We start from the raw sequence: 13626 nt of genomic DNA on the forward strand, positions 1-13626 counted from the left end.
AGTTCTAGCTCAGCGTTTGAGTATCAATAAGAATTTAGACTCTAAATAACCCATTTGGCCTGACATGTACTAATATGTATCTATATATATAAGTGAAGTTTAATCGAATAAGAATTAATATCATAGACTAACTATTACTTGGGGACCGAGCATGCAGCTGGTTTAGCAACACTCAGAGAGAAAACTAGATTCTTTAAAGCAATTTCATCCAATGCAATTCTTAAATACAACCTATTAAGAACCCAATTATGTTAGTCTAGAGGGAGAAATATAGACTGCAGAGATCAGAAAAAGCTGAGAAAAAGAGCAGGCTCTTACCAGGGAAGTAAGGTTTCCATTTTCTCAAATAAGACGGGTCTTATAATTATTTTATCAGCACCTAGTTCATTGATAAGTCTACCTTAGCGAGCAACTTCTGGTCATAATAGGGTTAAAGTTAGTGCTCAAAAGTTTGTTACTCAAGCATGCAGCAAGTGTATTTTGGGAACTAAACAACTGAATAGCCATAGAATGGGTGGAACGTGTAAAGGAAATTGAAGATAATTTATACGACACCAAGTAAGCATAACTTGCCTCCATATATTTCCGTTCGTCGAACACAATAAAGCTGATTTTTAGACTCATAAATCTATTTCTGATGGTTGACAATGAGGCCTACTCAAAATACAATAGAATTTCCCTTTTAGCATCATAGGGACAAACTCAGAAATCTGGAACTTACCAATGAGAACTTCTCACATTATAAGCGACAAAATAGTAAGAACTCTGCGTATAAATTGTAAAAAATCATGGCCCACTATTGCTGAGTATGAAACCAAACAAGTGAAATTTAATAGAAAAAGGTCATTTTTTAGTATTATAAATGACAAAATAGTAAAAGCTACGCTTATAAATTTTAAAAAGTTCATGGCTCACCTTCGCTGAATATGAAACCAAACTGCAATATGAAAGAAAAAGGTTTTTCCCTATTACATCTCAACAGCCAATTGATACCGAAACACCATTTCTGTAGCCACATTTTCTGGAAAAGAAGGAAATCATATTAGATGTTATATATAGATTACACATGTAAAGGTTACAAAATAGCATGCACTAAAATTAAGGATGCTTCATCTTATAGATAATGCAGCCATTAATTTACAATACAGTAAGCATGATACTCCACGTAACAATTGAAGTATTCAGCGAGCATAATATAACCACATGACAAGCAAACTATAAGGACCAGTGTGAAATTTAATATAAATGATTTACATAAAGTGTGACCTCAAAAATGAACCTCTGATTTAACATGGAGATGTCAAAGAAAAATATGAACAAGGGGAAGTACCTTAGCATATTATCTACCAAGCATTAAAATGTAATAAAACTCATGTATAATTCAAATGAATACTGAAGACTCAAAGTCAATAAGAGCATTAGGTTTCAAATAGTTTTCCTTTTTTTCCTTTAGTAGAAGAGTTGTAGCCAGCTACTTACACTTCATTGGGGTTTCACAGCCCCAGAAACATCAAAGTACAAAAGATGTATCAGTTCTTGAGAGTATACAATCCTCTATCAATTTTAGCCTACCTGGCTAACCAGTTTGTCATGGCACAGTCTTTGCAACAGGTGTGTTGGAACACAGCCTCCTCAAGAAAGTGGAGCAGGTGAAAACTATCTTCTACCAAGTTGCAAATATGTCAGGGTGGTATGATTGTATGGTAAGTTTTTTGTGGAAACCTATTCCTATTGAAGCCATTCATGGGATAATGGCAAACTTTTGGCCGTTGTTGGCTCCGTTTTGGCTTATCATATACCTAATGGATTCTATCTCTTCCGACCTGCGTTCGAGGAAGATATGACCAGGGTGCTCACTGAAGAGTAGTGGTCTATTAGAGGCCAGATCCTTAACTTGATTCCATAGAGGCTCAATTTCATGGCTCCGAAAGAAATCATTAAATCTACCTTCACATTGAGATTTCACATTTGAGATTCTAACCTCTATTGCGCAAAGCTGGGCAGGCCTCTCTGGGTGTATATTACCACTGTGTCGCGTGCTTGGAGTTGCTATGCTCATGAGTGTTGATTTGGATTTGGCGAAACATTGCAAAGAGCAACGTCAATGAGGTTGGTTATGAGGAAGATGCAGGTCAAGTTCACCTACGAGTATCTTTCGCTTGTGGCTGGGTTGGTCATGCCGTGGGAGAATGTCTAAAACCGCCGAAGCGGAAGACTCTAACCACCTTTAATAACAGTGGGATCAAAATCCCCATCAAAGCAAAGGCAAGTGAGAAGGATGATAATCATATTGGGGCTAATGTCATTGTGCAGGTCGAAGATGATGCTGTCCAGCAGGCAAAGATGCTGTATGGTCCATTGTTCCATATTGATTGGAGCAAAAGGAGGAAGGCTAGGGGCAGGCCACATATGGGGATCGTGGTGGCAGCATGACAGAATGTGATGCACCTGGTGGATCGGATCCTAAGCAGATTCTCAACTGCAACAGTTCGATGGCGAAGGAATGTGATGCAAATGCGGTCTCTCCAACCCATGTAACTATTAGAATCTGGCGGATCTAGATGGGAAGGAGGATCCTGTGGTGTAGAATCCTATTAACCTGATGCAGGCTAAAGCTAAAGAGGGTGACGTGGCATCAAGGGCGATCATTGGCTGCCTTGTTGACCTCTTTATAGGAAGTTCGAATGGCGTGGCCTACTCAAAATGGCTCCCTATCAATTTGCCTGTTGCAGTGAATGGAATGAAAGAGCCTCAAGTAATGCACCCTGTCTCAAACAGCTCCCGTATCACTTTACTTTCTGTAGTGGAGGGGACAGAAGGGCCTCAAGTAGTTTACCCTATCAGGATATTAAATGCATTAAAAATCCCCGCATCCTTACATCGTGAGCCCATCCTCCCATCCTTTTGTGTCTCCTTGAGGTAGGGTGGCACTTCAAATTGGGATTGACTAGGGCCTCGTGTAAGTAACCCTATCAAGGCATTAATGGCTAATAAGACTCTTGTTTCCCAAACCATAAGCCATAAGACTCTTGTTTCCCAAACCATAAGCCATACGACTCTTATGGTGAACCGCCCCTCTTTGGTCCCTAAGGGTAAGAGATTTGGGACTTTGGTCCTATGACTTCGTCCTCTCAGACAAATGAGAGGACAACGCCATTGCCAAGGTCTCGATAGGAGATATCACTATCTTGATCCCAACAACTAGGGGATCTCTTACTATTCTAGATACTCGCCCTCAAATACCGTTGTCGCGATTGGGTTATACACTTGTTCAAGTCTGACCCTTGGTGGATAGAGGGGTTGCAACACATGGTCATGCCGTCTTTGATCATCCCTCTCTCATGGCAGTGTCAGCCCAAACTCACCCCGGTTCGGCCAAGAGATTGCGACTTCCTCGGGTCCAAAATTCTAGCCATGTTGCAGGTCCAACTCGTCTCTGTCTAGCCCATAGGAAGCTGGAGGGGGCACCCTCAGATCAGAAAGGACAAGTGGTTGGTCCTTGAGTGGCAAAACTGCAGCCCAAGCCGAGGCCGGCCATCATGGTGGTGCGGGTGTCGCGGGTGGCTCCTACTCGTGCACTCGGTCCAGAGCTGGCCATCGGCCTATCTCTCCTTCCTCCAGTCCAGTCGGGGTTAGGGGAGGTGGTCTTAGGCCGGTAGTGCAATAGAGAAGGGGTTCCATCGGTCCGTTGGCAGTCCAGGTTGCACCAGGGTGTGGTGGGGGCTCCGATACTCTGCATGGCCCTTGTAGCTGTCCGGAGTGCCAATTGTCTTTGCGGCTGGCCTCCCCTTCTTTTGGCCCAAAAGAAAAGGGAAGGGTTGTCCTCAGGCCAGGGGGTGAGGTAGGAGAGGGCCGATCGGGGTTGCGACAACCAAGGATTCTAGTTTCGGCCGATCCTGAGTGGGATCGGCCGAAACGGATCGGGATCGGCTGGTTTCGGCCTGCAGCAGGCAGCTGCAGCAGCTGTCACACACACACACAGAGAGAGAGATTAAAAAAAAAGAGGGTGAGAGAGAGAGAAAAATGAAGAGAGAGTGAGGGAGAGGGAAAGATAAAAAAAAAAGAGTGAGAAAGAGAGAGAGAGAGAGAGAAAGATAGAAAAAAAAAAGTATGAGAGAGAATGAATATTTTAAACTAACAGTTAGAGGGATAGGAAAGAAGAGAGGGAGGAAGAGAGATTTTTATTTTTTAGGCTTTATATGTAAGTAATTATTATTTCTTATTTTCTTATAATTTTTTCTAAATTTTTAGAAATTTCTCAACATTTTTAATAATATTTAGAATTTTATTTAATTAAAATAGTCCGATCCGATACAGGTGGCCGATACGTATCGTTTTTCTGGACGGCCGATCCCGATCCCGATACCGATTTTTGGAACCTTGGCGACAACCCTAAACAAGGCTAGAGGCGGCGGCAGCTCCACCTTCGCCGACTGTCCCTAATCACGTCCGATGAGGGATAGGGCCCTCAAGTCTTCTCTCAGCCCTCGCATCTCCAACTTGGACCGCTCTTGCAACTGCAGCAGTCTCTAGAGAAGGAGCGTGGTGAGGGGCTACTGCGGTGGAGCTCAGTGCACTTGAGAAGGCTTCGGAAGAGCTTTGGCGGCATGCTCAACGAGCTCGAGAAGGCTTCGGCCTCAATCGACATAGTAGCGTTGGTGGTTGTGGTTGGGGGCTCTCCATTCACTGGCGCCTCAATACCGGCCCTTCGACTAGCCATTGCTCGTGTGGTGGTCATGGCGGAGGAAGGAGTGGCTCTATACCATTGTTGTGGTTAGCAGTGAGATAGGTAGGAGTCAAGTTGGTTTGGTAAAGAGATGGTGGCGTTGTTTGTGTGTGGCTCGAGAGTGGACATAATTACGGTGAGTGTGGAGCTGAGGTGGGTTTAGCTCGGCGGAGTGCGGCGGTTAGAGCTAAGGAGGCTTAGTTGAGCTAAGAATGAAGAAGATAGGCTAGTGGGGTGGGATAGGATAGTCAGCTAGTGGTCTCGGTTTGGGCGCCGCCAACTGAGAATAGAATTTGAAGGGGAGAGAGAGAAAGAGAGAGAATGGAGGAAATTATGGTAACTTTTCTTGATTCCCTTGAGGTACTAACTATACCTCATTTATAGTGATTACCCATTTTAACTGACTTGCCTTCCAAGCAAACTTAGACTAGACTCAACTCAACTAGACCAACCAAGCAAGTGAGTTCATGACTCAACTAGACCAACTAACTCTAGGCTGATTCACAACACATTAGCTCAGAATAAAACAGTGGATAAAGCCTTGGGTACGGCTCGCCGAATGAAAAGAAACGGAAAAAGAATTCCCCAAAACCTTAAAGGAAGGCAACGAAATCCTGAAGTGAGGACATTATACTGGTAGTGGGTCGGGAACCTCATGAGTGACTAATGTCAATTATCATTTCAAACTGTAAGGGATCAAAGAAGGATGTCGTTAACCAATGTCGTGAGTTGAGTTCTAAGTTCAAAATCTTTTTATTTATATTATAAGAAACTAGAATTGATGCTACTAAAGCAATGTGCTTGGGATAGAGCCGGAAGGCAGAGGCATACCAAGTAGAGGATTCTCAAATAGGATTCTAATGATGTGGATATCGGATGAACTTGCATTTCACGTATCTTCTCACATCACCAAGCCATCCAGGGTACCATCTCAATGAGAGGAACAACCCTAGATTATTGCCAATATTTATGCTAGCACTAATTACGTTGTTAAGAAAAATCTTTGGAATTCTTTAGCTCGATTGCTTTCTATGAATGCTCTGTGTTGTTTTGTGGGTGACTTAACTGTGATTTTGGTTGGATGTGGAGGAGAAGAAAAGGGGTAAACCTTTCTCCATGAACTCGAAAGTACGAGATATTTGTAATTTTGCTGATTCTATGGACCCCTATTTACCTACACTAATAGTAGGATAAGTAGGTCTAGAATTTGGGTTAGGCTTGACGAGGCCCTGGGTGATAAAGCTTGGTTTCATGCCTATACTAATAGCTCCATTAGGCATCTTGAAAGAACGGGTTTTGATCATGCTTCACTACTACTTCCTCTGTTTCATTTTGTTTGTACAGTCAATAGTCCTTTTCATTTTACGTATTTTTTTTGTTTGAGTATGATAATGTGAATGTCATTGTTAGAAATGAATGGTCTGGGTCTTCTATGAATCATGTGAATGTTGTTACTCATAATCTTAACTAGACTAAGCATAAGTTAGAGAGTCATCTTACTTTTCTTACTACTTTGATTAACAAACTTAGGAGAAAACAATTGTGCTAGGAATCTACCACGGGGAAGCTGCAAGCCTTCATGATCCCCTGCAGTTGCAAGTGAAGCCCCATGGCACTTACGCTTACATCATATGTTTCCTCTTGGGTTGTTTGCCAATCCTCTCTATCTCTCATTATTTCAGAGAAGCCAACTAGCCTGTGAACTGGTTGGCTTCTCTTGGTAGATCTTAGGAATTCAGCATACACCTCTAATTATCTAGTGGTGGTTTTTTCTTCTTCCAGTATCGGTCCTTATATGTCTTTTTTTAGGTTAAAAGGTAAAAATATATTACCTCAAAAAAGGGCACAAATATCATTAAATGGAGAACAGGATCCAAAAGAGAGGGAGATGATGAGGAAAAAGAATTAAGAAGGGAGGGGCATGAATTGACCTCTAAGAACCAATCTTTTTACTAGGGAGGTCCACTGGATTAATGGTGCTTTGATTTGAAGGAGAAAGGGGCAAATTGATCATTCTAAGAAACCTGGGTAATTAGTCAATTGAAAGTGTAGTGTCTGCTTCTGCCAAAGGGCTTGGCAGAATCTGGAATTACTTGGACATGCTCCGACACAAGACGAAGGGATTATGTAATAACTTGAACATAACCTGATATAAGCTGCTCGACTTTGGGCAGTTAAGGAAGTGTTCATGAGTCATAAATAACTAAATGTTAGTCCTAATAGTTTAGTGTACGGGAGATATGGGACTTTCTCCCACTGCAGAAGAAAAATGGCCTAACTGTTGTCATAATTTATGGAATGATCTTACATCACATAAAGTTCACAATTACTTTGCTCAAACACAGATCTAAGGTTAAAAAACCCAAAGAAAATGAAAGTTGAGGAAAGAAATTCACGATTCTATATATATGTATATGGAAATGTACCTTCAAAGAAAAAGGAAGGAGGAATAGACCGTTGCTCCATCCACGCCCATCACCTCCAACTGTTAGGCCAGAAGGCGTGAATGCTATACCCTGTCTTCCAATTATCCAAATATACCACCTTGTTCACAGCCCAGCAAGCCACCACCATCACCACAAGCATGCACATCCTCTGTGTCGCCAAACTCCTAACCTTCACCAATCCATGCGTCACCACTGCGATCATCAACCCAACGATCGTGTACAGGAATCCGACGGCGAAACCCTCGGCCCCGAGCTGCATCCCGGAACCCTGGTAAAAGAACACCATCCGATTCGGATCATTCCGATCGGACAAGAACATGGGCATTCCTCTGATGATATTGTGCATCGCGCCAGACACGCTGAAGAAGTAAACGAAGATCGCGGAGCCCATCCAGACGTTTGGATCGTGCAGAATCGTATCACCCTTGAGAATTCTCTTGATCAAGAAAGGGGAAAGTATTACCAAAAGAGCAATCAAGATTGCAACTTGGCGGCCGGAGACGGGGGGCGGGCGGGCGATGGGGCCGACGGAGAGGCCGGTGCGGGATTCCACGAATTCCGCCATGGACTCGGCGAGACGGGAGAAGTGAGACTGGTCCATGGGGACGGAATCGCGGAGGGATGCATCGGCGGGGCCGATGAGGCGGACGTGGGGGAGCGAGGAGACCTCAAAGAGGGAGAAGGAATGCTGGGATTCCTTGAACTCGATGTCAGCAAAGAAGAGATCAGAGGAGGAAGGATTGTAGGACAGGAAGGAGGCGGACAGGAGGGCGAACTCTGAGCGAAGCTTGGCGAGGTGGAGGTCGGGGTTGGAGCGGAGCTGGGCGGCGTCGAAGAACACGAGGAAAGAGTAGGGGCGAGGGGAGGGAACGGAGGAGATGAATCGAGAGACTGCGGCGTCGTCGAGGTGGATCACGCCGGAGGCCGAGCGGGATCGGAGGGCAACCAGCTCCGCCACCAGATCGGATGAGTGACCAGCGGAGACGTGGCCGGAGAAGATGGCTGTGAGGAGGAGGAGCAAGAGGAAAAGAAGGGGGTTTTGGGATGCCATTGACTAGGGTTTCGGAGATCGGAGAATGAGAACGTTTCGTTGGGGAAAAGAGGAGGAAGAGAGACCGATGCAGAATATTTTGGGTTGGATCCTCTCCAGTAACAGGAGAAATCAGTAACAATCCAACGGTAGAGATTTTGTTTTATTGTACGCTCAGATCTTTTTTATGCACAGCTCGTAGGAAATTGCTACAACCGGGTAAAACTTAATGAAAAGCTAATGCCCAGTAGGAAACTGCCACGACTACTGATCTTTATGTCTAGCATAGTTCCCGTGCGCTCTCCCACTCAACGAAGTCAATTGCTTCTCTCCCTTACTCCAATATATAGCTACGGTCTTCTTTTGTCTTTGAATCGCCTACTTTAAGCCCAGGATCTTCTTCTCTCCCTCAGGTTATATATATATATATATCATGTGAAAGGGCCTTGGATGATTCATGCTAAAGTCTTAAATTTCATTCTATATAGGTTGGACTTCAGAGCCTCCTATCCATATGTTGGGTTTATTTAGCCAAGTTGGTTTGGGCTAGCCCCATGAGGTGACTTACTTGGCCAATAATTAGTTAAGTGAGACTTTTGTTAAGGGGTACTTTTTGCTCATGCCATTTTAGTAAAAAAGAAGACAAGAGAAAATGAAGTTTTTCTCTACATACAACAAGGGTTTGCAACTAGAAGATTTCTTGGTTGGGATCAAAGGCACAAGGATTTTTTTCTTCACATCTACAAGGGTTTTCTTACTTCAAAAAGGTTTGGGTTTCTCTATTGGAGGTGTTATCTAAACTTATTAACTTGAAGCTAGGGTTATTGGTTTCTTGTGGATGGCATTCTTGTGACTTTAAGAGACTTGTTGTGGTGATCTTCTTTGTACCAATTCTTCTCTTGATAGTGGATTCAAATTCATGCCCCGTGAGTTTTCCCTTTGAGAAGGGTTTTACACATAAACATGGTGTTCTAGCTTTCTTTAGTGCTTGGTGTTGTTAATTGCATATGTTTCTTAATTGGCATCAATTTTAGCTTTCATTGTCATAGATCTCTTGGGTGGGAAAGAGAGCTCCTTTCCAACACCATCACTCTAGTTTGGGACCTCAAAATCCTGCAAAGAAATCTTCATCTTTCAGCTCACAGGTCATGTAGGACGGTCTCTGATGGTGTGTATCTAGCCATCTAGGTTGATCTCTCCAAACTCCTCAAACAAAGCCTATACATTGGACTAGAGGAGAAAAATCAAATGGTCTTAGATTGCTTGTGAAAATCTTTCATGTGACATGGTGAGACATTGCATCCTTCATTGTCCTATGATACAACCCTTCCTACTTAGCCTTAAAAGAACAATGAGGTCTAACCCCAAAGGCCATTTAGAGACAATCATTTTATCTAATAAATTGTTCAGTCCTTGAATTCAAGTTCAACGACGAAGCCATCTATCTGGCTAGCTTTCCATGGCGGTTCCCATTCGGGCCCTACCCTAGAGGACATGGTGGAATGTTTTTCTCTTGCAAAACTTCCAATTAATTATTCATATGTTTCTCTTATTGAATTATGCTTTCCTCTTGCTAAATACACATTGTTTATCTCACGTCTTCCTTCCGGTGCCATTAATATAATCCCTTAACTATATCTTTTTCTTACGCAGCAATCAAACACCACTTTTTATACAATATTTAATCATCTAAAAATGTTATTCAATTATAGTCTAACAAGTGAAGCACTATTTCAGAATCATTAGTCATTTGGGATGAACCATGAAATATTCATTCAAAACCAAGAAATACCAAATACCAACATAAGCTGCCGAGAGAAGAGAGAGAGAGTTCTCTTTCACTCAACAATTGATCCATTCCATCAATCAGAGGCTTAACATCAAAAACAGCTAGCCCAAATCCCCTCAATTGAAGTTATTACAACATATCAAATTTATTATTCGCATATATCCACTCATGACATGCACATGAAGAGGACTGATGACACTCTTGTAAACCAAAGAAAGCTTTGTTCATCTTCCCAGAGCCTCTCACATTCTGGACTTGGCAATGATAAGACTTCCTCCATCACTTACGCCGTCAGACCCAGGCCTAGTCCATGTCTCCTTGAATTGATCCTCAGTAACTCCTGCAAACCAAACATCAAACAGTTACGTAACATATCAATAATATATGTATATGTCTTTCGAAGAACTATATCTATATACTCCTATGAATTACTTCATTTTGAACAGAGTTATTATGATATGGATCAAGAGAATTAAGTGTATGTAAATAAGAATATAACGAGGAGGAGATGAGATGGAAGGACTTGCCTTTGCCCATGGCTGCAGTAGAAGAGATCCCACCTTGGACAGTCTTGAGCACCCGATCGTAGTAATTAGCTCCAGACCACTTCTGGTGAGCCAACGTCTCCACCCCATTGTTCCTCTCCTCTCTCTGGATCCTCTCCACGTACGCCAACATCCCCCTCCTTGCGTAATCCCTCGCGAAAGTATCGACGACGAGCGCGTCGGCGTGGAAGCCGGCGAGGGTGATGAACTGCCAGCAGAACCCGAGCCTCGCGATCCGCGGGATGAAGTCGCGCATCTGTTCGTCGGTCATCCCCGACGCGTCCCAGTTGAACGACGGCGAGAGGTTGTAGGCTAGCATGACTTCGGGGCACGCCGTCTTCACGCCGTCGGCGAACATAGTGCACTCGACAAGGTCAGGGCTGGACGTCTCCATCCATATCAGATCCGCATGCGACGCGAAAGCCCGGCCACGGACGACGGCGGCCATGACGGAGCCTTTAAACCTGTAGAACCCTTCTCTAGTCCTAGGCAAATCCCAGTCCCAGAACAAGTTCTTAACCCCTAGCCGCTCAGCTATATCTCTAGCCTGCTCATTAGACAAACACTTTTCGTAGCTAGAATGAGCCGACCACTCTTCGAGCCTCCTTTGCTTCTCGTTCTCGGATATATTCATGCATTTGATCGCATCGGTGACGCAGTCGGAGAAGGTCTTCAGTTGCGCCGCGGCGAGCCACTCGTCCTCGATCGCCTGCAGCTCGCGGCCGTTCTTGCCGACCGCCATCGCCTCTGTCAACACGGCGGACAAGCCCCTCCCCTTGAGATTAGGATTTGTTGCCCCGAGGATGAACTGGTGATCCCTGGAATCCACGTTGGTCTGGATCAGGTTGGCGGCGACGGCGTCGGTGCGCGCCACCAGGACGGTCTCGACGCCCATGACGTCGAATTGGAGCCGCGCCGCCACGAGACGGTTGATGTGCTCGGCGACGGAGACGAGCACTTTCCCGGCCATGTGGCCGCATTTCTTGGTCATCGACGACTGGTCCTCGATGTGCACGCCGGCGGCGCCGCGCTCGACGAAGAGCTTGCAGAGCTTGACGGTGGCGGTGGCGCCGCCGAAGCCGGTGTCCCCGTCGGCGATGATGGGCTTCAGGTAGTCGACGTAGGGAGTGCGGGCGCGTTCTTCTCTGCTCATGCTCATGCGAGCCTCGCGTTGCTTGCGATCATGATACTGTTGAGCGAAGAAGAGGTGTTCGACCTATAAAAAAAGAAATCCCCAACTATTTAATCCAAAATCCACGATATATAACAATATTTCTGTACTATAACAAATAAATGATAAATAACAGCTTAAGTTTTAGAGAAGTAATTAACACTTACTTTGTTGGGGACGGTGTCGTAGGGGTAGTCGGCGAGGTCGGGGCCGGGCTCGTTGGTGGTGGTGTGCGTCGACGAGCACTGCCAGCCGGAGACGTAGATGGTGTCGAGGTGTTTCGCCATCATGGTGACCTGGACGGGGTCGAGGGCGCCGAAGGTGCGGGAGGCGGTGCCCTCGGCCTGGTGGGTCTTCAGGGTCCGCCACAGCTTCTTCGCCAGCTCGCCGGACGCGTACGACTGCCGGAGGGTGCCGCGGAGGGAGACGACGTCGCGCGCGGTGTACGGCCGCTTTGTGAGCTTGAACCTCTCCGTGTTCCACCACGCCTGCACCTCCGCCACCTCCGCCTCGAACCTGCCTTCTTCCTCCATGATCTGCATGCATGCAAATTGGATACCATCATTCATACAAATATCAGACGGATAGCAAATCTAATTACCATATTCGCTTAATATGAATACAAATATGCATAAATTATATGAGAAATATGGAATTACTCAACTAAAAGATTTACTTAAAAGATTAAAAACAAGTTTTATTCTATTTTAATTTCACTGATATAGGGCAGATAAACAAATTGAGATCTATATCTGACAAAATTCTGATACTAAGTTAGGTCGGATTAATTGGATATTAATATTCTGCCTATTTTTACACTATCAATAAGTTAATATGGTATTAGAGGCAGAAATTCCTGAGTTTGACTTGCTCTGAGCCCTAGTAATTAATTAATTTTCAATTCTTGTTTTTCCTGTCAAGTAATTCATGTTAAAACTAAATTAGAGAACACTAGTCATTTTATTTGTAGAATATGAGAATTGACCCAAAAAATGGGTGTTGTTTGATTAAAAATTTACCAGATCATGCTTCAAAAGAAGGAAGAAAAAAAGAATGTTAGCTTACTTCACAACTAGAAATTGGTCATGATATCATCATATCATGTAGAAAAACCTCTCAAATAAATAAATATACACAACATTAAGGACCAATAGTTTCATAAAATCACCAAGATTTGAGATGATCTCAACAAAAACCTATAGGTTACAAGCCATATCAGCACAGGGTTGAAGGATGATCTAAGTCCATCCAACCTCCTGCAGTTTCTGAAACATGCATTACTTATCCTAGAACTAAAGCATTAAAATCAATTTCAGGAAGAAAAAGAAAAGAGGAGAAAAGATAAATTGCATGCACAATTTTCCTTGGTAGCACTGTTTCATTTGGGTATGCATGTTTACAATGCATGAACTAAGTTTTGAAGGATCAAAGATAAACTTTAGGAGCAAAACTTTGAGATGATCTGACGATCCAAATGAGAACTAACCATTGAAGGCACTGAGAAAGAGGAAGCCATGGGAGAGAAGGAACCCTGTGACAGAGGAGTTTGAGTACTGCTGAGAGACTCTACAACAAGTGCATGCAAGTCTCCTCCCCTCCACTTCTCAATTTATAAAGAAGCTAATCCATATCCTTTCATGGAAGGCCAAGTTGCCATGGTAACTTCCCTATTATTCCCACCAAGATAACAACAAAATGTGGCATAAATTTCATCTCTTATTCCTATATCTTTTCTGGTGCTAAGAACTTGCCACATTTATCATCGTAAATAGTTCATTGAATGCAGTAGTTATCTCCTTGTGATGATCAGCTGAAGCTAGCAGAGCTGCCAAAAAGCTTTCAATACTTGGAGGCTCTCAGCCCATGCAAGCTGACACATTTAAGGTCATTTCTGCATCTCCCTACCTATCTTGTAACA

General features: G+C 43.9%; 2 protein-coding genes across 2 annotated transcripts; both read right to left on the reverse strand.

Annotated features, from left to right (window-relative positions):
- Nucleotides 1–809: 809 nt before the first annotated feature.
- Nucleotides 810–8348, reverse strand: LOC140796647 (probable dolichyl-diphosphooligosaccharide--protein glycosyltransferase subunit 3). Its single transcript, XM_073149720.1, has 2 exons — nucleotides 7153–8348; nucleotides 810–1021 (listed from the first exon to the last, which is right to left on the reverse strand). The coding sequence occupies exon 1, from the start codon at nucleotides 8222–8224 to the stop codon at nucleotides 7202–7204; it is 1023 nt and encodes a 340-aa protein (XP_073005821.1). The 5' UTR covers nucleotides 8225–8348; the 3' UTR covers nucleotides 810–1021; nucleotides 7153–7201.
- Nucleotides 8349–9952: 1604 nt separating this feature from the next.
- LOC140796728 (isocitrate lyase) lies at nucleotides 9953–13285 on the reverse strand. The gene is made up of 4 exons (XM_073149808.1): nucleotides 13195–13285; nucleotides 11876–12244; nucleotides 10520–11753; nucleotides 9953–10332 (listed from the first exon to the last, which is right to left on the reverse strand). The coding sequence occupies exons 1-4, from the start codon at nucleotides 13222–13224 to the stop codon at nucleotides 10235–10237; spliced, it is 1731 nt and encodes a 576-aa protein (XP_073005909.1). The 5' UTR covers nucleotides 13225–13285; the 3' UTR covers nucleotides 9953–10234.
- Nucleotides 13286–13626: the final 341 nt, after the last annotated feature.

The sequence above is a fragment of the Typha latifolia genome, chromosome 10 (genome assembly GCF_019914945.1).
Source record: "Typha latifolia isolate L0001 chromosome 10, TyphaL0001v2, whole genome shotgun sequence".
Classification (NCBI taxonomy): Eukaryota; Viridiplantae; Streptophyta; class Magnoliopsida; order Poales; family Typhaceae; genus Typha; species Typha latifolia.

Bases quoted from the DNA above. Each gene is read 5' to 3' on its own strand.
- LOC140796647 (XM_073149720.1), bottom strand. From the start codon at position 8,224: ATGGCATCCCAAAACCCCCTTCTTTTCCTCTTGCTCCTCCTCCTCACA.
- LOC140796728 (XM_073149808.1), bottom strand. From the start codon at position 13,224: ATGGCTTCCTCTTTCTCAGTGCCTTCAATG. The intron at 12,245-13,194 runs GTTAGTTCTCAT...GCATGCATGCAG, and splicing joins CTTTCTCAGTGCCTTCAATG to ATCATGGAGGAAGAAGGCAG. The intron at 10,333-10,519 runs GCAAGTCCTTCC...TTTGGTTTGCAG, and splicing joins TACTGCAGCCATGGGCAAAG to GAGTTACTGAGGATCAATTC.